Source organism: Ipomoea nil, unplaced genomic scaffold (genome assembly GCF_001879475.1).
Source record: "Ipomoea nil cultivar Tokyo-kokei standard unplaced genomic scaffold, Asagao_1.1 scaffold2826, whole genome shotgun sequence".
NCBI lineage: Eukaryota > Viridiplantae > Streptophyta > Magnoliopsida > Solanales > Convolvulaceae > Ipomoea > Ipomoea nil.
This window is the reverse complement of record NW_017619254.1, coordinates 2,602,880-2,627,159: the sequence shown is the minus strand read 5'-3', so window position 1 is coordinate 2,627,159 and position 24,280 is coordinate 2,602,880. Positions and strand designations below refer to the sequence as shown.

The following is a 24,280-nucleotide window of genomic DNA, read 5'->3' as shown; positions in this document are numbered from 1 at the left end:
TGGGCAAACCGGGCTTCTTTTTGGGAATCGAGACCATATCTACAGATAGTGAGTTCATTCTCTCTCAACGGCGGTACATGACAGACCTACTGAATCGTGCTTGGATGCTTGACTGCAAATCCCTCACCACACAGGCATCAGTCACAACATCAATCGTCTCTACAGCAACCTCTTATGACAACCCAACACACTACCGGCGTATTGTTGGGGCACTGCAGTACTTAACGATCACACGCCCGGATTTGTCCTATGCTGTGAATCGCCTGTGTCAGTTCATGCATTCACCGACAGATGAGCATTGGGGCATGGCAAAACGGGTGTTACGCTACATAAAAGGCACTATCAGTTATGGCTTGCGTATTACTTCATCAACGTCAACAGCCATACATGCTTTCTCAGACTCTGACTGGGCAGGTTACCCGATTGACATGAAGAGCACTAGTGGCTATGCAGTGTTTCTTGGTTCTAACCTAATATCCTGGTTATCCAGAAAGCAATGAACGGTAGCTCGGTCATCCACAGAAGCTGAGTACAAAGCCCTTGCTGATGTTTCTGCAGAGGTTACTTGGGTTGTGTCACTACTTCGTGAACTAGGACTTCACTCTTCCGAGCCAGCTACTCTTTGGTGTGACAACCTTGGGGCAACTTATCTTTGTGCCAATCCTGTGTTTCATGCAAGGACCAAACACGTCGAGATTGATTACCATTTTGTCCGGGATAAAGTTGCCTTTGGAGAATTCGTCGTCAACTTTGTCTCTACGAAGGACCAGCTTGCAGACATCTTTACTAAACCACTCACGGGACCCAGGTTCACGCTTCTTCGCGACAAGCTCAATGCGTCTCGCACCACCCTTGAGTTTGAGGGGGTGTGTTAATAAATGTTATAGTATATAGTTTTATATTTCTTTATTTGTGTGGTTTAGATTTAGTTGACCTGAGCTCTCTATTAGATAGGAGAGTTTCATGTCAAGTTATCTTTTATTTCTGATGTATTCTCATTCAGTTGTAACTGTTCAGATAATTCAACTCTCATTCATTGTAATAATATATAAAGGTATAGTTCATTTTACAAAAAAAAAAAAAAAAAAAAGTATGAATATTACAAGTTTAGTCCATTTTAATACCAACAATTTTTTGGTGATAAATATAATGTGAGCAAATATCAATTTTGGTCCCACGAGTTTTAACAAAATGACAGTTTTGGTCCACATGTTTAATTCCTACCAATTTTCATCCACGATTATTGTTTTAGTACCAATTTTCATCCACAACTATTGTTTTACTGCCAAAATTTATCACGCCGATCACTCATTTCGTTTAAGACATGCCGGAATATGAAATTATTAAGGGTAGTTTCGTGCTTTTCAAATTAGGATCCATATTTGAGCATGAATAAAGGGATTTAAGCCCTAAGATCTATCCCAATTCGCAGTTTTTCTCCTCAAATTAAAGTAGGATGAGGAGGAGAACTGCGAATTGGGATCAATCTTAGAGCTTAAATTCATTTATTTATGCTCAAATTGGAATATTAAGTTGAAAATAACGAAAATACCCTTAAAATTTTTAGATTTTTGGATGTCTTAAATTGATGGGTGACCGACGTGATGAAATTTGGTACTAAAATAATAGTCATGAATTAAAATTGATACTAAAACAATAGTCGTGGATGAAAATTGGTAGAAATTAAACGTGTGGATTAAACCCGTCATTTTGCTAATACTCGTGGGACCAAAATTGGTATTTGCTCAATATAATGTCAACAGATATACAAATAAATAAATAAAGTTAATATCCAAAATGCTCCTCGATTGTAGTGATTTTCTCAATTTGGTGACCTAATGTAGTCTCAGACTTTTGTGTTTTGCTCAATTTAGTTCTCTGTTTGTTATTCCGTCAAATTGGTGTTAAATAAAGGGATAATTCAGTAATCTCAATAGTGACATTTCTTTACTCTCAGCCCTGCGAAGTGCGAAATCACTCTTTCTTTTACAAATTACTCTCTGGCTTACGAATCAAATTGAAATTACTCCCAAAATTTGATTCGCAGGTCTGGGAGTAATTCGTAAACGAAAGAGGATTTCGCACTTCACATGTCTATGAGTAAAGAGATGTCAATATTGAAATTACTGAATTGTCCCTCTATTTAACACCAAATTGACGGATCGGAATAACAAACGGATGACTAAATTGAGCAAAATCACAAAAATCTGAGACTACATTAGGTCACCAAAGTCGTTTATTAAGACGAAATTGAGAAACACCATTATAGTCGAAGACATTTTGGATATTAACTCTAATAAATATGTTCAGTCATAATCAACTTGGTCAAGTGTATTATGTGTTACTCATAAAATCCCTAATTTTAAGAACTCATTACCTAGCAATTTGAAAATTATATATGCATTATTTAAAAAAAGAAGAGTTAATTCCATTTTTTATACTAGATTTATAGGTGACAGTCTATTTTATCAGAACATTCTTTTTTGGTCTTAGTATTATTGTGACGACATGACCAATTTTAATCATTTATCAAAAAAATCATTAAAATTCCGTTAAATACAAGGACATTTCATTCTTCAATTATGAATTTTTCAAAAAAATAATAATAATAAACATAACAAATATAACGAATCAACGCAATTTGTATTAAGAAGATCAAAATGTCTACCAATTTAACGAAATTTCAACGATTTTGTTGATAAAGGACCAAAATTGGTCATGTCACAATAATACTAGGACCAACAGTGGATGTTTTGATAAATAAATTAAAAAAAAAAACTAAAAGTGGACTGTAACCTATAAATCTATGATCAAAATGGAATTAACTCAAAAAAAAAAAATGTTATCACAATACACATTATGTAATTTTGGAAATTGACAATACACGCAAAATTCAGTAAATCAACACTGAAATTAGAAGTTCAACACGGTACAATATTATAAGATTAAGGTATGAAATATTTTAAAATTTAATCAATTAATCTATTTTATATAATAATTGAGTTTAATCGATCATTTCTAACCCATTGATATATAAATTAGGTAAACTATAAACTCGCGGCCTATCTGAAAGTGTGTATTACGTAAACTATATTCCTATATAATATCTCGCAAATCATATAGAAAAGGTAAACGACATTAAGACCGTCCGATAGATTCAATTATCTAACCAAATTGACTAAGGTTGCCTTATTACTACAGGCCGTTTGGTTGCAATAATTAGGGAATTAGGGGAAAAATTGTAATTCCATGAAAAAAAAAGAAAAAGGTATGTGAAAATAAAGTAGGAATTTAATTTCATTGTTTGATAAAAAAGAATAAATTACTCAAAATTCCAATTATAGTACTTGGTATATATATAGGAATTGACAAGGAAAAAAATGATATGAAGACTAAAATGTCCTTGTGTAATAATAATAATAATAATAATAATAATAATAATAATAATAATAATAATAATAATAATAATAATAATAATAATAATAATAATAATAATAATAAATAAATAAATAAATAAATAAACAAAAAATTCACACACAAATATAGTAAGTTAAAGTGCAAATTCAATTCTACCTCTAATTTAAAAACAAAACCTCTTGATCGTCGAAGTTTCTTCTCAACCAACTCAATCAACACCCGTTGATATATACTGTACAAAAATAATTGGTAAAAATTAAATACAAAAAAACAAAAGCATATCCATTCATTGATAAAATATGTCCAGATAATATGTATCTAAAGCAGCCAACAATATCCTTGTTCGTGGGATATACATCATTTGATTCGATAGATGGTGGTCAATTTTACGGAGCTACTGCATGTCCTTAATTAGCTTAGTACTCTCCTCGTTTTCATTGCTTATGATACGGACATTATATTCATACAATTATACATCAATTTCCCTGACACTAATAAAATTCTGTGTGACGAATTAAAACAAAAGAATAGTGATAAGAATTCAATTTGTAATTTCCGGATATGAGAATTATTTATAATAAATTACAAATAAAATGAAGTTTTATTGAGTAAGCTGTCAAAATTTTCAACAGGATAGGAGACATGGTGATTTCAAGATTAATAAACTAAATCAGACAAAGCATACGTGATAGAATCGAATGATTTAACGGGAGAGAAGCTTCGGTATAATTTACGTAGTTTCATGTTTCTTGAGTACACACAGCCTTTGAGACATGGGTCCTGTATATCTATCCCTCTGTACCTTAGTCCTTGCTTGGGAGCTTCATTTTGTCCTGCAACTTTATTATGTTCTCATTTTCAATAATGGCCTATCCTACCTTGATTATACATACATATATATATATATATATTTACATTATTTTCTATTAAGTGACGGCTATTATAGGCAAATTATACTGTGACCGCGGTCCACAGTACATTGTGGTCCAGGCATCAAAACGGGTAAAAGAAACGATACATGTTCCGCGCATTCCGCAAAAAAGTAACTTTGATTGTATAACATATTTAGTTTCATTTTATATACATTGAAGTTTCATTTCAACACAACTACAGTTTCATTTCAATTGAATTGCAGTTTCATTTGATAATATAAAATAATACGTGAGACAGTGTCCGTTTAGATACACTATAGTTTCAGTTGGTAATTAACACACCAAAAAATGCGTGCTCTGTTAAGTTGTAACGACCGCCGTTTGGCAGTATAATTGCTGGCTATTATATTGCTCAACTCACAAATTGTTAATTTTTAACATCGTGACTTGTCACTTGCTCTAAATCTAGGACTTGCATTTTCTCTCTCTTAGCATTGACTTACGACACATTGAGCTCTATATTATTACAAAAAAAACTTCTAAGTTTTCCCTTTTTTTAATTGTAGTATATACGGTGAGTTCATTCTAATTTTTTTTTTTTTTTTTTTGAAAATGAGTTCATTCTAATTTAAAATAGAGTAAATGCTCAAAATGGTTTCTCGACTATAGCTAAATTCATAAATTGGTTCTCAACTTTCAATTTCACCCAATTAAGTCCTTAACTTTGTAATTTTAACACAATTTGGTCCTCTGTATATTTGACCGTTTGTTGACTGTGATTTTTGAGGATATATATGTAATTTCTTGGTCCATCGTTGGTTTTTTAAGGTTCCGGTTGCATTTCCAGACCGTACTGTTACATTTGAATCCACTGTCGAAAGCAATCTACCAAACCCGGTCACCTTTCTTCATCCTCCCTTTGGATTCAATGTAGTTGAATTCGTACCAGAGCGAAGAAGACGACGTGTTTCCGAACCGGTGCAACGTCATCCTGGAGGCCTCCACGTGCTCCGACGAGAGCTGAAGGTTCTTCTGGAGATCGTCGATCACGGTCAACAAACGGTCAATTAGATGGAGGACCAAATCATGTCAAAATTGCAAAGTTAAGGACTTAATTGGGTGAAATTGAAAGTTGAGGACCAATTTGTGAATTTAGCTATAGTCGAGGGATCATTTTGGGTATTTTCTCTTTAAAATATACCTACAATCTATAATTTTTTATTTTTTTTTAATACTACATACGTTATTGACTTTATATTACAATGTAATATCTGTTCATAACTACTTTTTCAAAAACACAAAGATTCAATATCACCGCAGCGGGGATCGAACCTATCACATATAATCTATAATCTAATTACGTAAAAGAAATTCGGTATACTTCAAACAAATTAAAGTATCTGTTTGAATGCATTCAAAAAAAAAAAAAAGTATCTGTTTGAATTTTGTGAATAAAGCTTTACGTGTTGGGACAGATTTTCAAATTAGATCCAAATGGAACTCGAATTAAAAAATGATTTATTTTGACACAAATTTTTATTTATATACATTGGATCTATTTTAATTTTTGATGCAGTCAAACCAAACGGAACACGTTGCTTGAAATATGTTCATGGCTTCATGCAATGTATAAATTTGAAAAGTTGATTTAATTTTCCACTTGTAAGAAAGAGATGGGCCATTTTAGTCACTGGTCCAAACCACTCTTGCATAGTCCAAAAAGTTGATATAAGGAGTTGAGCTCTCTTCAATCTTGACTATCCTCCTGTCCATTTAGGAGCACTAAGGAACAAAAATGGACCTTTCAAAAAAAAAAAAACAAAACAAAACAAAAATGGACCATTCGAAAGGAGTGTTTAAGTGAGTTGAGTATGATTCGCGTACTGCCTTATGCAATTTAAGAATTTTTATATAAAAACAAGGTTTACCCTGTACGGGCTCTCCTTGTCACCCGAAAAAAAAAAAAAAAAAAAACCTTGAATTTGAACGTGATTTCTATATTTTGATGCTTTAATTAAATAAGACAAGTGACAAAGAATATAATTGTGCATGTACAAACATGTACACGTAATTATTTATATATTCGCTCGAGTAAAATTTTACTTTTACTCGACAAAACAATATATGTATTCATCTATATTTTGTTCCGCGATAATCGTTGCTCCCTCTATGAATGGTCAATGACTTTTTATTAACATTTGGGAAGATCTTTCGGAGGGGGCAAAAGAGACTCATTTGGACCCTTGCCATTATCGACTAGGAATGCCATTTTTAGCCCCCACGTTGTATGCACCTCCAAATGACAATGCATAAACCAAACCCCTGCAATTTCATCAATAATTTAAAAATTAAGTAACCTTTTTGAGTGATACATTATTATATCGAAACTTAACTATAGATCGATTGATAAAATGTACCTGGATTATCAGCTCGGAATCGTATAGCGACCCATCCACCAGATGGAACGCCAATGGTGTTCCTCTCAACCGGGTCAACAAGATTGAATTTAGTCGGGTCGGTTTTCGGGTTAAAGTTCCCAATTCCTCGACCGACGGCGAAGAAGTTGAACCCATGCAAATGGACCGGATGATTCTCCGGGGCTATAATTCCGGTATCCTGTAACACCAATTGAACCGTGGCATTATACGGCAGCCTATACACCTTTGTCCCGGTAGTCGTCTGCAAGTTCGCCGGTCCGGCGCCGGTGTAGTTGAAAGCAACCGGCGGGTTCCCCGGAAAATCCGTCGTGAAAACCCCTTTTATGTTAAAGAAATGCGCCTGCAAGAGCGCCACGGTGGGCATGACAAACGTGACGTTGTTCACGCTGGCCACGACCCGGCTTCCGTTGGCCGGTTTGCAAGACGGGCACGGGTTGAGCCCTAGACCGACCGTGAAGAAGAGCGAGTGGTCAACGGTTTGAGGGACTCGGGCCGGATATTGCTTTGAATTTAGGCTCCTGAGAGCGTCCACGAAGTTATTCGCCACCGGGGTGGCGTTCTTCGGCGGCGTAGAGGTGAGAACGGTGCGGAGGCCGGAGAGGGCGCCGGAATAGTGCAGCGTGGCGGTGGCGGTCTGGTTGTCGACGGCGATGGGAGCGTCCATGAAAGGAGACGCCGCCACCATGTACTTGCCGGAGCCTTGGTTAGCGGTGACTATGACGTTGGTGGTCTGCCCCGGCGCAATCACGATGGTGTTGGTTTTGAAGGGTTTAACGTAGGTGGCGTCGACCTCAACCACCGTCATTTGATGTCCTGCAATCTTGAAGAAAAGTTCTTCATTGAGTGCAGCATTGATCACCCTTAGCATGTAGCTTTTCCCGGGATCAACACTCAACTTATATCCACCTGCAACAATTAATTAAGAATTAATATTCAGCAACATATTTTGTTTGGGTGACAATCAAATGAACCCGCAGTCACTATCCAAGTGTATGCAACCTAAACCCCGCCTTATAACCTCAGTGCAGTGGACAAATCACAAGGAGTTAAACCAGTTTAGGTGGTACATAAGTGACAGATTCAAATAAAAAACACCAATAGGCTGCTCCCGTTTTAGGAATAACACTCGATATCGTGGCTGGTCAACCCAGCTAAATTGATTTGTCCGACTCCCAGTGAGAGTAATCTATATATTAACATGGTTTAAACAGGTCACGTGTTTACCCAGTGCTTACTCTCAGGTATCCGAGATTTACCTTGTGAAGGGCAATTTGTGACAGGACCAGGATGGCCATTGATAGTGTGAGCATCAGAAACATTTGGAGCTAACCCTGACTTTATTGCCTCATTAATCACAGCTTCAGTATCAGATTTCCACCATTCAGCTGCAATTTATACATACATTTTATCACGACAAATGCTCGTTTAATTTATTTATATGTCAAAAATATAAAACAATAAAGATTGGGTTTTTGTTACCTAGTACAACGACGGCTTCGTGGTCGGGTTTAGGGAAAGGATAAGGCACACCAAGCTTAGGTAAAATAACCAAAGCACCATGGACAGTGGACCTTAGCCATAAAACATGTGCATGCCAAAAAAGGGTTCCTCTTTGGCCTGTAATGGTGTAGTTGTACATATAACTATGTCCGGGCCGGATTGGACACTGTGTGATATATGCCGGACCGTCTGACCAACCTGTTCGGAGCTGTCTAACACCATGCCTAGTAATAATAAACTTAACCATTAATTGAAGAAACCTTGATTATATATGAAGTTACTTAAAGCTAGTGATAATGTTAGGCTTAGTTACCAATGGATAGAGACATTATATTTGACATGGTTGACCACTCTGATTAGTACTGTATCATCTTCCCTAGCATATATAGTTGGTCCTGGAAACTTTCCATTGACTGATACTATAGACTTGGATGAACATAAACGAGTCGTGTTCTTCATTACAACCTACAAGCATGCATGCACATCCAGAATAACTTACTCAGTGTACATCTTTGAATAGTGACTGCGGATTTAATGTAATAACATTGTATATTGTACTTACATTGAACGTGTAATGTCGAACCCGGCAATGGACAAAAGCCGGGAAGAAGAAGGGCAAGAGGAGGAACATTATTCGAAGGCAAGGAATCATGGTTTTGTGTGTTTGGAAATTGTGGGAATAACGAACGAACAGTACAGAAATGGGGCTTTCAGTGTAGTTGTAAGGTCGATGATCGAGTTGTTGCAGTGAAGAAATGACGTGCCAACACAAAGGTATATATAGGTGAGTAGACATTCGATGGACTGTCATTTGTCTTACGTTAGGTGAGATGATGGGTGGGGGGGTTGGGTGCTAAGCTACATTTTCTTGTCTTCTCTTCTCTTCTGGATCCTTTGATGAACCACAACGACTACTAATGCTTCTCTCCCAATCATGTCTTGCATCTTACATAAAGTTTGTTACATCCATCTGTGGACCACTTTTATTTTCTAAGTTAAGTTATTCCATCGGTTTAATTACTTCCTAACCTCATGGAATTTTTTTTTAATTAATTTCTCCTTAATTAGTGAGTCAATTAGATAGATTGAGTGTGTTTATAATTAAGTACATTCAGGTGGGAAGTATATAGCTCTGTTGACTTAGATTATGCGATTTTCTAATTTTGAGAATGTTTTCTTTCTTCCTTCTCCTTTAAAGAATTTGCAATTTAATACAACTTATTGCTAATTATCATTTTCTATAACCACCAAATAATGATATTAAAGTTGTTACAATATATAATACAATTAAATGTTATATCAAAATTCAAACATGAATAACTTGTGCTACAAATTCTAGCCGATGACACCTTTTAGTACAAGGACCATACGCTTAAATTACAGATCTTTGGATACATGTTATGCAAATTGTCATGTCAAAGTTGTGAGTGGAGCCCTTTATAGGTGCAGAAGTCCTAACACCTGTGATATTGTTGAAGACTAATGGAGTGGACTTAACTTAGGCAGGCACAGAACTTGCATTCTAGAATTTTGCCAAGAATGTCTACTCTTTCATATTTATATCCAACAAGTCTTAACTCAGATTGTCCAATCCAACTTAATTTGTTATAATACAATTTTAATTTAATTTAGAATATATATGTGTATGTGAGTGGTGGGGGAAGGGGGAGAATCAAATCTTTATCTATTCCAATTGGGGTATATATTTTTGGAGTGAGTATTAAATCAAAATCAATAGAGTTACTATTAATTAAGTAAATAATTAAAATGCATTCAAAAAAAAGTAAATAATTAAAATTATTGTGTTATTAATAACAATAACTACATGGACAACAGAATAGTATAATAATAATGATGATTGTGGGCAAGTATAATAATGATAACAACAACAGTTGTCATGAGATAAGAGAGGTTAAGAAAAGCACGAACTTAGTTCACTAGTTCAGTAAATAGTATTTGAGAAAAAAATCAAAGTTTGAATCTCGACAGTGACAGTACGTGTGGGGATTATGTTCAAAGTAGATAGATTCCTTGTGCACACAAGTATTTAGCCATGTTTATCGAGTCATGAGTCGGGGTGTGGGAAATCTTTAGGGTTTGGGATTCCACCTTTGAGAGAAGAAGTGAGATTAAGAAGCATATAATTTGTACCTATGTTGCCTGATTAATCAATTAAGATATTATTGCTATACAGGTCGGCCAACCCCGCAACCCCTTTGTATCAAACCATTATATATATTTTCAACAGAATAAATAAAAGAATTAGGGAGAAAATTTTATATTATATATAATACAAAACAAACTGCATATCATCATGGAATCCTGGAAATTAACAGGAGTTTAACACATACTATACCAACCTAGCTAGCTTACGTTTTTAATCAATTATGGTTGTGGAATTATTATTAATATTGTTGAGATCCAACCAAGTTGTCTGTTGACTCTTCCATTGCAGTCTAACAATTAATGAATGATACATGTGATTTTGTCAATATAATTTTCATGTGAAATATCTTAACATTATATTACTCGTTCTGGCTGTACAGCATCTTAGCTTCATAGTCATTAAGAATTTTAATTTTCAGGATGGTTGTTTGCAAGCTAAGATAATTAATTATGCCAACCCTGCTGTGTTTCTATAACCATTGTTCTATCTTTCATTAAAAAAAAAAAAAAAAAAAAAAAAAAAAAAAAAAAAAAAACTACTCATAAATTTGTGTGTATATATAGTCACTGATTTTAAAATAAAAATTAAATTAAAGAATCAATAGTCATCAACAAAGATACCGTGACAATGTACATTATTTGTGTATTGAAGGTACCTTCAGTACTCAAATAATGTACCTTCAAAAAATGAACATTTACTGTATTAAGCCGCCACGTCCTGTCACCTGGGCAAAGCTTCTAGATTTCCTTTAGATAGTTTTTTTTTTTTTTTTTCTAGCAAAAATGTGTTGGATCTATTGTATACTGACATTTGGGGACCTTCTCCTGTAATTTCTGCTAGTGGTTTTAGGTATTTCGTGCTTTTTGTAGACGATTATTCTCGTTTTTGCTGGTTTTATCCCTTACGGGTAAAATCAGACATATATAAAACTTTCGTGTCGTTTTGTGTCATGGTAGAACGCCAATTTTCGCGTTATATCAAGTCCATCCAATCGGATTTATGTGGGGAATATCACAAATTACATAACATATTTAATACGCTTGGTATCAATCACCGCCAGTCCTGTGCGTACACGCACGAACAAAATGGGAGGGTAGAACGCAAAAACCGACATATAGTTGAAACCGGGTTTGCCATACGTAAGCAGGTAACCTACTAAAATTGATGGTAACTTGCTATCAGGTGAAATTGCATACATTTGGAGTGTTCAGTGGCCTAATTGCACATTTTTTTTTTCGTTCAGTGACCTAATTGCATTTTCAAGTTACGTTTAGTGGCCAATTTGAAACTTATTCAATTTATTGTTGACTTGTTGTGACAGTTATATATAATCAATCTCTCATATATTATCTTGCATTTATATGCTTTAAATTACTTATTTAAATAAACAAATTCAACATTTATTTACCTATGCATGAACATCTTCTATATAATATTGCATTGATATACTTTGAAATACTTATTTAAAAAGAATCATTGGTATATATATATATATATATATATATATATATATATATATATATATATATATATATATATAGGGACGCACTCAGGTGCGAATAAGTGCCTAGGAAGGAAATGTGAACGAATCAGCGCGTGACACGTGTCCAGATCTAATAACTTAAAAAAAAAACGCGGTGGCATTTTCGTAAATAATTGAACATCGAAGTGCAAGTAAAATCTCTTATAAGTGCACCTATTTTCACCTATAAGTGCATGTAATTTTGCCTTGTTAGCATTCACTTTCCGCAACCATTCATGCACCTGGGTGTGCTTATAACTATATGTGCAACTATTTATAACTATAGGTGCAACTACTTATAACTATATGTGCACCTACTTTCACCTATAAGTGCATGTAATTTTGTCTTGTTAACATTCATTGATCTGAGTTCAGCGGGTAGTAATACTCCTGAAAACCACTCGCAAACATTCATACACCTAGATGCAACTACTTATACCTATGTGTGCAACTACTTAGAACTATAGGTGCAACTACTTAGAACTATAAGTGCAACTAAGTATTGATGCTCAGTGTAAATTTTTACTTGCACCTATAATACATTTTACATGCACTTGTAATACATTTTACTTGCACTTCGATGTTCAATTATTTACGAAAATGCCACCGCATTTTTTTAAAAAATCAGTGTTTCTCATCCATTAGATCTGGACACGTGGACGAACAGAATCCATTCCTATTTCGCGCCTGGGCGAGCCATTCGCACCCGAGTGCAACTCTATATATATATATATATATATATATATATATATATATATATATATATATATATATATATATATATATATATATAGGTCAATAGATAAATTATCGATTGTCAAGTTTTAGCTCTTCACAAACATTGAATAGTCAGGTAAACAAAATTTACTAGCGAAATAATCTAAACATTAAAAATATAAGCCAGAATTAACTAAAAATAAAATATGCCAAAATTAATCACACAGTAACATGACTAAATAGATTATTTTTTTTTCAACATGTTGAAAAATTGCACCACCTTAGAGTGCATTAGTATCTATTGTTTCTCACATCACATTTAGAATGCAGTGATTTGGTTAGATGGCAAACATGGTATAAGTATTACTACATTTCAATGTCAAATGCTCATCAAAACAAACCAAAATATACTTTTCACTCATCAGTTTGCAATGGATAATCTCAATGTATGATCCTCCTTGTGCCTCAAAAAACCACGACACCGAGAGATCGTTATTTACAGTATATAACAATCCCCACAATTTTTACTGAATAAGAGTGATGTGAGCAAAATATTTTTTTATTAATCAGAACTCAGATGGCTTGACATGTGTTTAAGGCAATTCTAATAGGATCTGACTGTCCAATCAACTTCTCTGATCTGCCAAAGTCTGGTACCAAAGCTAACATCCTAGCAGTAGACTATGAAGCTATTGATTTCAAATCCAATAATTGGTTTAACCCTTTGTGAATAAATCATTGACCTATGACTCAAAGTACTATTCAAGAGAATGGAGTGAAGATAAAGAGGCTTTGTACTGGAATGATTGAGAATACGGAGGAGAAGACAATAAAATGTCTTTACTTTGAAATGGCCTTTAGTTCAAAATATATAAGTCCACTAATGCCACATTCTCAAAATGTGATTGTCACTATTTGGTTGGCTTTGTTTAAAAAAAAATAATTTTCAATTGTATGAGTAATAGTCTCAAGAGTTTAATTTAATCTTACCATCTTACATTCTTACTATGAAATGGACATTTCCTACATATGAATTCAATAAATGGCCTCTTCTTTTGTGTTAATAACTACAAATTAACTCTTCTTATATGCTAGATAGTAGGATTTCATGCTTGGGTTCAAGGTGCAGTTTAGTTGTAAGTTACACCATTTTCTAGGTAGCAGGTCTTGGTTTGATCACATCACTGTCCCAACCAGATGTACCCAAAAAAAATAATAATAATAAACAAAGAATTGTATACATACTCATCATCATCAATATTCTGCTACTAGCTTTGAGAACTATCCACTGAATATGGAGTAACATCATAAACTGTGCTTATAATGCTCTGGTTCTTTATGGTAATGCAACAAAAGAGTGTTCAAGGTGAAGGAAGGGGAAAAGTAGTCGAAACATATTTGTCAGCTGTAACAATTTGTGCAAAAAACCTCCTAAGTTGCTACAGAACAGCAGTAGTACCTACTCATGCCTCGTTCTCTCCTGAATTAGTTTCAGAGCAGCAGTGACTACAGCATCCTGCCCAGCACTTTTTTGTTCCTGCTGCTCTCGCCACTGCTTCTCCAATACCAGCCTCTCCTTTTCCAATTGCAGCAGTGACTACAGCATCCTGCCCAGCACTTTTTTGTTCCTGCTGCTCTCGCCACTGCTTCTCCAATACCAGCCTCTCCTTTTCCAATTGCAGCCTCTCCTTTTCCAATTGTATATGCTCCTTTGAGTTTTTGACTAACTCTTCCAATATATTGGCAATTCTCCCACTATTAGTTTCAGGATCCTCTGCAATTCTCCTCTTCTTGGCGAGGTCAAACTCGCTGGCCCTGTCTTCTCCATCTGAAAATAGGGACCGTTTGTTTGAAGGTCCACCCTCATCTTTGTCCTGGATGCTATGAATTCTGGTAGCCACGAAGTCGGAAAATTCATCCAATCCAGTCGGTATGCCAACACCATCCTATATTGTATGATGTTAACAATAATAATAATTTCCAAAAAAAAAAAAAAAGACACAATAATAACAACAACAACAACAACAACAACAACAACAATAATAATAATAATAATAATAATAATAATAAGGAAGGTGGATAGCTGCCTCATATAGAGTGCAGCCCAGATTTGTAGCAATCTATCAAAGCATTTTATGTTTAGGGAGTTTTCTGCCAAGAGAATGATCCTATGCTGGGAAATGAGTTCTCTTGTTTTTCTGATTGATTTGAATAAAAGATAACACTGAATCATAGGAAAGGAGGAATAAGGAGGTCCACCTAATTTGGTGGTTATGAAGAACAGCAGCAGGTTGAGGGCTCTGTCATTGCAGAAAAAGGCCCTTTAGATACTGGGATGAAGAAGCAATCTAAAGCTCTAAGGGTGGAGGGATGTGGGTGATCCCATCCTGGGAGATGAGGCCTCATGTCTAAAAATGATTGGAAATTTGGGAAGCTTGAAGCATAGTGGCAGCTTGGGAGATTCTGAGATCAAAACTGCAGGTTAAAGCTGGGAGTGAAGAAGATAAATATGAGTCTATGGACCTCTGTCTTCTAAAGTATGGAATAAGGGAAATAGGACTTGCAGCTGCAATCAAAGCTTATAAAGTGTAGATTGTGGCTGCTGCTATGAGACTGATTCCAATCTGGAAGATGAAGTCTCAACTCTCAATATGGTTCAAAGATTGTGGCTGGAGTTGGAGGGATAAGGAGCTAGGTGGACTAGGTGAAATGGAACTTGCAGGTTGTTTGGTTGATGCAGATTTGCTGTTGTTTATGGATAATCTGGAAATTAAAAGGCATAGAGGAGGGGTGTTGGTTTGAAGCTGGAAATTTGAAGAAGATTTGCAGAAGTAGAAAGGAATAGCTACTGGTTATCCAAGGTTGCAACAACACCCTAAAGCTTCAAAGTGGAGGGGATTGTTGCCAAGTGGTTGATCGATCCCATGCTGGGAAGTGAGACTTCTTTTGGTTGCTTTGGAGTTAGATGCATTATTTTGGCCCTGTTGGGGTTGATGAAATCTGGGCAGAGGAAGATTCAGGGGTTGCATCTGGAAAATGAAAAATCAAGGCTGTTGAATGTCTTAAGTAGGGTCCATGAAGAATGGTGGACCCAAGGAGGTGGTAGTTTAATAATGATGTATCTTGGTGATAACAATTTATTCAAAAAAAAAAAAAAAAGCAATAATAATAACAACAACAACTTGCTAGGCTATAAGTGATACTCTTCCTACAACCAACAACTTGCTTATAAAGAGAGTAGATGTGAGCCCGGTATGTGCTATGTGTGGAGTTGGTAATGAAGATATAATGCATGCATTGACATTGTGACAACTAGAAGGCTCTCTTAATTCCCGCCTAGTGGCTTGGGCAATCTTCTTTCCCGAGATGCCAATAGTGTGACAACTAGAAGGCTCTCTTAATTCTGGGGCGTTTGTATGGCGTAGCTCCTCTTTACTCACCAAAAAAAAAAAATGCATGCATTGACATTGTGTGATTATACAAAATCCATTTGGGCTATATCCAACCTTCCACTCCCAAATTTAGTGACAAATATTTTTCATGAATGGTTTAGTGAATTATTGAATATTCTAGACTCTCATGGGATAATCTATGCAGCTGCAATATTATATCATATATGGAAGACACGGAATGGAGCAATGTGGGATGGTTGTCTACCACTGCCAAGAAAGGTGATATTAATGGCCAGGACCAACATGCAAGCGTGGCAAAGTGTACATGCCCGTACCCACCCATCCGAGGTACGGCCCACCCTCCGCCCGGTGGATCCACCGCCGCACCACACGGCTGTGGCAACACAGTTACACCAAGCAACGCCCTCGCCACAGCCTATTGCACCGTTGCCGACCAAGAGGTGTTACATCAATGCGGCGAATCACCATGAGGTGTTACATCAATGCGGCGAATCACCATGAATGCAGATGGGAGTTTCATCTCGGCTTACAGCACGCCCCTACCACATTGCTTCTCCCCGCTTGGCCGAGGCATATGCGTGTAAGGAAGCACTCTCGTGGTTATGTATACGTAATGAGTCAGCAGTCCATCTAGTCCATCTATTTACAGACGGACGGTCAGATTTTGCAAAAAAATTTGCAAAAAATATCTGACTGCAACGAGTACTCCACTCGGTCTTTCGTTGGATACGCTATTGATGAGTGTAAAGCTCACATGGCTTCCTTTTCATTATGTTTAGTTGATTTTATTCCTGCTCACATGGCTTCCTTTTCATTATGTTTATTTGATTTTATTCCTAGATCGCAGAATCATTTAGCTCATAGTTTAGTTTCTACGGTTTTTAATTATGATACCGCTATGTACTGGGATGATTCCCCTTTGACTCAATTGCAGTTTATCTATGAATATAAATCATTGGTTGACCTTAAAAACAACAACAACAACAACAACAACAATAATAATAATAATAATAATAATAATAATAATAATACCATATAATCGCTTATGATTGATTTCCACTTCTCTTTGCACTCCTCAGGTGTTCGCTCGTAGTTATTCACATTCTTCATGTTGTTTGAAATTGTTCCCCAAAGTAGAATATTTGGCACATTTGGGTCCAAGAAAACCGGGTCTATCCCAATCCGAAGACCTACCATATATTTGGTTTCTTCAACGTTCCACACTGCATTCGGTGTCGGCGTTAGGGGCGTCGGGGGCATTGGAAAGTTGGAAGCGCTCAGAAAGAAAGGCTTCAACTTGGGGGTTGGATGTCACCCCCAAGTACCCTGCTTCAACCTGCGGATTGGATGCTGCCACAATCGCCGCCGGCACACCACCACGTGCTGCGGCCTGCGCACCTGCCAGGCCACAATAGTAGGGGAGAGGAGTTGTCTGAGTAAGAAGAGGAGAATGGAGTCCGAGGAGAAAAGGGGAATGAGGAGCTGAAGTGGGTGGAGGTTGAAGAAGGGAGGAGCTGAAGTGGATGGAGGTTGAAGATGGGGAGTACTCTCCTTGCCCCGTCCCGGAATATAAGAACAAGGCAATTTTGGTTGTTGATTATGTTAGATCTCATGGTTATTATTTATTTTGATATATTTATTATTGACAGTTTTTGAAGAGTCAGGTAATTTTGATATACCATATCCCCCAAATTCAGGATCTTGGTGTTTAATCTGGGCCGTGCAAATTATTAATTTGATGGTGTGAGAGGATTTTCGATTTCCAACAGCTTCTTTTTCCGGTACGAGGTTGTATAAGAACCAGCGGCCCGACGGATTTGCCAGGTCCTGGTTGCATCCTTAAGAAAGTTGAGAGTTAAAAGTTCCAGGAAATGAGGGAATTCTGTATGAAACAAGAGTAGATGAAGAATCTGCTGTTAAAGAAAGTAGAAAACTTTATCGAGCAAGTATTAATTTTGGTACCACGAGTATTAACAAAATGACAATTTTGATTTACATGTTTATTTTTAATCAATTTTCATCTATAATTATTTTTTTAGTGTCAAAATTCATTACGCCGATCATCCATCGCTCTAAAACATACCGAAATCTAAATAAAATGTTTAAGAATATTTTTGTCATTTTCAAATTTAAATCCTAATTTGAGCATGAATAAAAGGGATTTAATCTCTAAGATCGATCTCAATTTGCAGTTCTCTTTCCCCTCCTACCTTAATTTGAGGAGGAGAACTACGAATTAGGATCAATCTTAGGACTTAAATCCATTTATTCATGCTTAAATTGGGATCGTGATTTGAAAAAGACAAAAATACTCTTAATAATTTTATATTTCAGCACGTCTTAAACGAATGGATGACCGCGTAATAAATTGACACTAAAACAATAGTTGTGGATGAAAATTAGTATTAAATTAATAGTTGTAGATGAAATAATGATATTATAATTTTCTTAAATTTATAAAATAAAATAAAAAGTAATTAACCAACTCTTGCCGCAAATTATGCTATGCAACCGAATGCACCATGCATATGGTGCATACGATGCAAAACGACGTCGTTTTGGTTAAAAAAACGCGCTTCCCACTTAAAAAAGAAATCAGGTTCGATTCCCGGCAATAGTATTTTTATATATCAATAAATTCATAACTATATATCCATAAATTCATAACTATATATCCACAGTAAATAAATGAAGTCGTTTTGGTTAAAAAACGCGCGTCCCACTTAAAAAAGAAATCAGGTTCGATTCCCGACAATAGCATTTTTATATATTCATAAATTCATAACTATATATCCACAAATTCATAACTATATATCCGCAGTAAATGAATGAACTAAATATCCACAATGAATGAACTAAATATCCAAAAATTCATAACTATATATCCAGAAATTCATAACTATATATCCATAAATTCATAACTATATATCCACAGTGAATGAATGAAGTATATATCTACAATGAATGAACTAAATATCCACAATGAATGAACTAAATATCCATAAATTCATAATTATATATCGAGAAATTCATAACTATATATCCACAATAATGTTATTGCCGAGAATCGAACCTGAATTTTTTTTTAAAGTGGGACGCGCGTTTTTAGTCAAAACGACATCATTTTACATCGTATACACCATGCGCATGGTGCATTCGGTTGCACAGCATAACTATTGAACTCTTGCACCCCCGGCCCATTGTGTATATAAACAAATTTCAGCTCTTCATAGCAATCGTTATGTTGTGCATCCGTATGCACCATGCATGGTGCATACGGATGCCAAAACGACGTCGTTTTATTAAAAAACGCGCGTCTCCCCTTTAAAAAAAAATCAGGTTCGATTCCCAGCAACAACATTATATTGTTCACTCATTCTGAAATTTTAATTCATAGATTATGGAATTATAGTTCATTGATTATGGAATTATAGTTCATCGATTATGGAATTGTAGTTCATCGATTCTGAAATTTTAGTTTATATATTATGGAATTTTAGTTCATTCATTCTGGAATTTTTAGTTCATAGATTAGATTATGGAATTATAGTTCATCGATTATGGAATTTTAGTTCATATGTTGTTACTGCGAATCGAACCTGATTTTTTTTTTAAGGGGAGACGCGCGTTTTATTAAAACGACATCGTTTTTGCATCCGTATACGGATGCACAGCATAATTTGCCTCTTCATAGTGCATTGTTAGAATTTCATGAGATCAGTTTATACAAACCATAAACAAATATAGGAAGGAAACTGCTCTATGATGGCATCGACAAGCAAGTTTCAACAAATACTAGATCCTCTTTTTTGCATAAAGGATATGTTCAAGGAACCATAGGCTTATTGAGAATATAAGTATGCGCGTAATTAAAAATGCCACCAAAAAATAAATACAAGAAAGAAAAACACACAAGAAAGGTTCACTAGAAAAGACCCCAGAGCCCTAGTTGATAACAAGAAAGCAAATTTCTCACTTCCTGACTTGATAAAGGCTTCAATGGAAGGCATCACATTCCTCCCCACCAGTATTTCCGCCAATCCGGCAATATTGATGACCACGGTACATTAAGTAATCTTCAAGAATGTCTAAATGTCTGGTCATCTGCATTACAAGATAATAAGAGGAAATTGCTCGGCCACTGCCACGCCACAAAAGTTTATAAAAGGGAACAATAATATCATTTATAGATCTGAAGACCTGTGAAATTATTAACACCCTTGAACCACGCTCCTTTAGTTTTGGAAGAAGCTTATCCAGAAGAACCATTTTGCCTGCAATAAATATAAGAAAGCAACAGCTTCAGCAATCAACTGTAAGATGAACAGTCTACCAAAAATCTATAATGCGTTAATTAATATCATTCTATGACAAACTTGAGATAGCAAAAACGCTGCACAGGCACAAGCTTGTTTGGCAAGGACAGAAATTTATTTTTCAATAGGTACAAAATCAACATAAAACTAAGAATTTTTTATGTGAATACTAAAGCTTATCATCTTAAAAAAATGAGTGAAAAAATAATCAAATGCTAGATTTAAAAAAAAAAAAAAAAAAAAAAGATTGATTCTCTCCTTGTTTCCTTTCCTTACTCTTTGTTGAACAAAGATGTGGATAACAGGATATCATTCCTTTGATGGGGCTAGGGAGGTTGGGGAAAGGGAGATTTTTATATAAACTTTGAAACTGAAACTTACTCTTCACATCCTGCCTTAACAAAGTCATCAGGAGAGTTCATCATTCTAAGGAATTGAGCAACAATGTCAACAACTTTAGGCTAGCAATAATTCATAGGTTATGAAAAAGAAAATTACCTGCTCCAAGGAATTGAGAAGAATGTCAACAATTTTTTTAAACTAAAGAGCACACTTTAAAATCATTTTTAAACTAAAGAATACTTGAAAATCATTTTTAAAATTAAAGAACAATTGAAAAACATTTTTAAAACTAAAAAACACTTGAAAATCAATTTTAAAACTAAAGAGCACACTTGAAAATCATTTTTAAAACTAAAAAGAGAACTTGAAAATCGTTTTTAAAACTCTAAAAAAAAAAAAAACAAAAAAAAAAAAAAAACTTGAAGATCATTTTTAAACTTAAGAACACACTTGAAAATCATTTTTAAACTAAAGAGCACACTTGAAAATAATTTTTTAAACTAAAAAAAAAACTTGAAAATCATTTTTAAAAAAGAATCTAGAAAAGCTGTGCTAAACTAGAGCACACTTGAAATCATTTTTAAAACAAAAAAAAATACTTGAAAATCATTTTTAAACAAGAGCACACTTGAAAATCATTTTTAAACTAAAGAGCACATTTGAAAATCATTTTTAAAACAAAAAGAGAATACTTGAAAATCATTTTTAAACAAGAACACACTTGAAAATCATTTTTAAACTAAAGAGCACACTTGAAAATAATTTTAAAAACTAAAAAGAAAACTTGAAATCATTTTCAAAAAAGAATACTAGAAAATCTGTGCAAAACTAGAGCACACTTAAAAATCATTTTTAAAAAGAATACTTGAAAATCATTTTTAAACAAGAGCACACTTGAAAATCATTTTTAAAATTAAAAAACACACTAGAAAATAATTTTAAAACAAAAAGAATACTTGAAAATCATTTTAAAACTTAAAAAAATACTTAAAAATCATTTTTAAAACTAAAAAGAATATTTGAGGTAGTGAACTTCCTTCTCAAACAGCTCACTTAAGTCATGCCTGCAAAACACATAGAAAGTAGCAGAAAATTAAAAGGTTTAGGTCCAAGTAGATAAACTAATCTAAAATAACATATCACAGGGAGGTGCTTACAACTGATGCATGCAAAGAATTCGAGGCTCTTTGGGTCTTGCATGACCATTCTGTCGCATTGTTTGCTTGAAATATTCCGACTCCGAGTAACAATTGACAAAGAGAAGGGTCAAAAATCATTCAACAAAAAGATAACTTTATTAGTCAGCTGGCAATTAGCATACTTGCGCTTTCTCTCTCTTCTTGGTGGCTCAATCCAATTTCACTGGCAATCTTTCTTCTTAAAATCAACCTTATTTTCATCATTCATCAGCAACAAGTAAATATCTGAAATGGCAGAGCATCAGAAAAAGAACCCCAAAAAGCAAAAGATCATAGACCAACTAACCTTTTCATCATCAAAGTCATAGATAAGCATACGGTCATCCATCTTAAACTTGATAGCAAAAATCTTCTGTAAACTTCTTCATCTTGGCATCAAGTTCAACTGTAGCTTCTTCTCCTTTAGCAATGATCCTATCTATATTCTCATTTGTGATTGTGCTATCCTTATCTATATTCTGAAAACCATCTCAGCACCAAACCTCACCATCTGCAGTAGCTCATCCTTATTTACAGCTGCAGTGAGTCAAGCCAAGGATCCAAATTAGTTATATTACAGATTATAGCTATATATCAAAAATGGCAAAACCATGAGAAACCTTACCTTTTTGCTCTGCCAGCCTTCCTTGCTGGATAAACAAAGCATCAAGTGCAAGCTTCTTATAAGCTCTTTCAATCACCTTTTTCCTCATAGTATACTGCTCATAGAATTATAATTTAAAAATATTTATTTATGTCCATGCTGAGTTAAAATATTAAAGATAAAACTGAACAAACCTCAGTGCAAAAACGGAACACTTGAACTTCCTTCTTCTGACCGATCATGAGCTTGCAAATCAACCTGTGAATTCCTGCAATGTTGGTGAACACAATACCACCGGATTATAAAACTAAGCATCCAGTGCCAGAAACATGAAATGTTGAATATCCTACCAATCACTGTCGTAAAACATCACAATATCGGCAGTTGCCACATTGATTCCGAGACCCCAGCCCTAGTTGATAACAAGAAAGCAAATTTCTCACTTCCTGACTTGTTAAAGGCTTCAATAGAAGCATCACGATCCTCCCCACCAGTATTTCCATCAATCCGGCAATATTGATGACCACGATACATTAAGTAGTCTTCAAGAATGTCTAAAAGTCTGGTCATCTGCATTACAAGATGAGAGAAAATTGCTCGGTCAATAAGACCTGTGAAATTATTAACACCCTTGAACCACGCTCCTTTAGTTTTGGAAGCAGCTTATCCAGAAGAACCATTTTGCCTACAATAAATAAAGGAAAGCAATAGCTTCAGCAATCACCTGTAAGATCAACAGTCTACACAAATATAGATACATTGAAACATTACCAGCATTCTCTATCAGATGCTCTCCCGTAGTATAAGGAGGTCCTGGTTCAGCACCTTGGAACATATATGGATGATTGCAGCATTTCCACAGTTGCATGGCTATATTTAGAAGACGCTTGTGCTCTCCACCAGAATTAACAACTTCTAGATCTTTTTGCAACAAAGCTTTATAAATATTGCTTCTGCATCTGGGACATACCAACCTTGAGGATAGTTTCCTTCTTGGGAGGAAGACCTTTCTCAACATCAGACTTCAGTCTCCTGAGAAGAAACGGTTGAAGGACCTTGTTTGGACAAGTCAAAACAAATTAGTAGACGGAACCAAAAATCTGTAATGCGTTAATTAATCTTTCTATGACAAACTTGAGATAGCAAATACCCTGTACAGGCACAAGCTTGTTTCGCAAGGAAAATCAGACATTAGAAGTACTTAATTACAAAAATTCTCCCCCTGATATAACCCAAAAAAAAAAAAAAAAAAAAAAAAAAAAAAAAAAAAAAAAAAGAAGAAGAAGAAGAAGAAGAAGTCATATTAAACCATGTGCCACATCCTACACAAAATACCTTGTGAAGCAGTAAAATAACACTTGAAAATCATTTTGAAAACTAAAAACAAAATACTTGAAAATCATTTTTAAACTAGAGAACACTTGAAAATCATTTTTAAAACTAAAAAGAATACTTGAAAATTATTTTTAAACTAGAGCGCACTTGAAAATCATTTTTTAAAACTAAAAAGAATACTTGAAAATCATTTTTAAACACTAGAGCACACTTGAAAATTATTTTTAAAACTTAAAAGAATACTTGAAAATCATTTTTAAACTAGAGCATACTCTTGAAAATCATTTTTAAAACTAAAGAGCACACTCAAAAATCATTTTTAAAACTAAAGAACACAATTGAAAATCATTTTTAAACTAAAGAACACAATTGAAAATCATTTTTAAACTAAGAGAACACTTGAAAATCATTTTTAAACTAAAGAGCACACACACTTGAAAATTATTTTTAAACTAGAGC

At 34.8% G+C, this 24,280-nt stretch overlaps 2 protein-coding genes, 1 long non-coding RNA gene and 1 pseudogene across 5 annotated transcripts; all 4 read right to left on the bottom strand.

Annotated features, from left to right (window-relative positions):
* Positions 1–6,265: 6,265 nt before the first annotated feature.
* LOC109158667 (laccase-4-like) lies at positions 6,266–8,968 on the bottom strand. The gene is made up of 6 exons (XM_019306559.1): positions 8,790–8,968; positions 8,541–8,692; positions 8,207–8,451; positions 7,984–8,112; positions 6,707–7,633; positions 6,266–6,611 (listed from the first exon to the last, which is right to left on the bottom strand). The coding sequence occupies exons 1-6, from the start codon at positions 8,877–8,879 to the stop codon at positions 6,481–6,483; spliced, it is 1,674 nt and encodes a 557-aa protein (XP_019162104.1). The 5' UTR covers positions 8,880–8,968; the 3' UTR covers positions 6,266–6,480.
* Positions 8,969–13,805: 4,837 nt separating this feature from the next.
* On the bottom strand, positions 13,806–17,531 carry LOC109158901 (trihelix transcription factor GT-3b-like). 3 transcript variants are annotated; one of them, XM_019306812.1, is made up of 3 exons: positions 17,079–17,531; positions 14,292–14,579; positions 13,806–14,200 (listed from the first exon to the last, which is right to left on the bottom strand). In XM_019306812.1, the coding sequence occupies exons 1-3, from the start codon at positions 17,304–17,306 to the stop codon at positions 14,093–14,095; spliced, it is 624 nt and encodes a 207-aa protein (XP_019162357.1). In that variant the 5' UTR covers positions 17,307–17,531; the 3' UTR covers positions 13,806–14,092. The 3 variants fall into 3 exon arrangements, 2 of the variants coding, with proteins under 2 accessions (XP_019162357.1, XP_019162356.1); XR_002050462.1 differs by lacking the exon at positions 17,079–17,531 and adding an exon at positions 14,893–15,648 and having other exon boundaries at positions 13,806–14,579; XM_019306811.1 differs by having other exon boundaries at positions 13,811–14,579; positions 17,079–17,522.
* Positions 17,532–19,829: 2,298 nt separating this feature from the next.
* Positions 19,830–20,951, bottom strand: LOC109158904. Its single transcript, XR_002050464.1, has 3 exons — positions 20,744–20,951; positions 20,247–20,320; positions 19,830–20,150 (listed from the first exon to the last, which is right to left on the bottom strand). It is a non-coding gene; the product is annotated as an uncharacterized LOC109158904 (long non-coding RNA).
* An 820-nt stretch (positions 20,952–21,771) lies between these two features.
* On the bottom strand, positions 21,772–23,565 carry LOC109158755 (annotated as a pseudogene).
* Between the last annotated feature and the right edge of the window lie 715 nt (positions 23,566–24,280).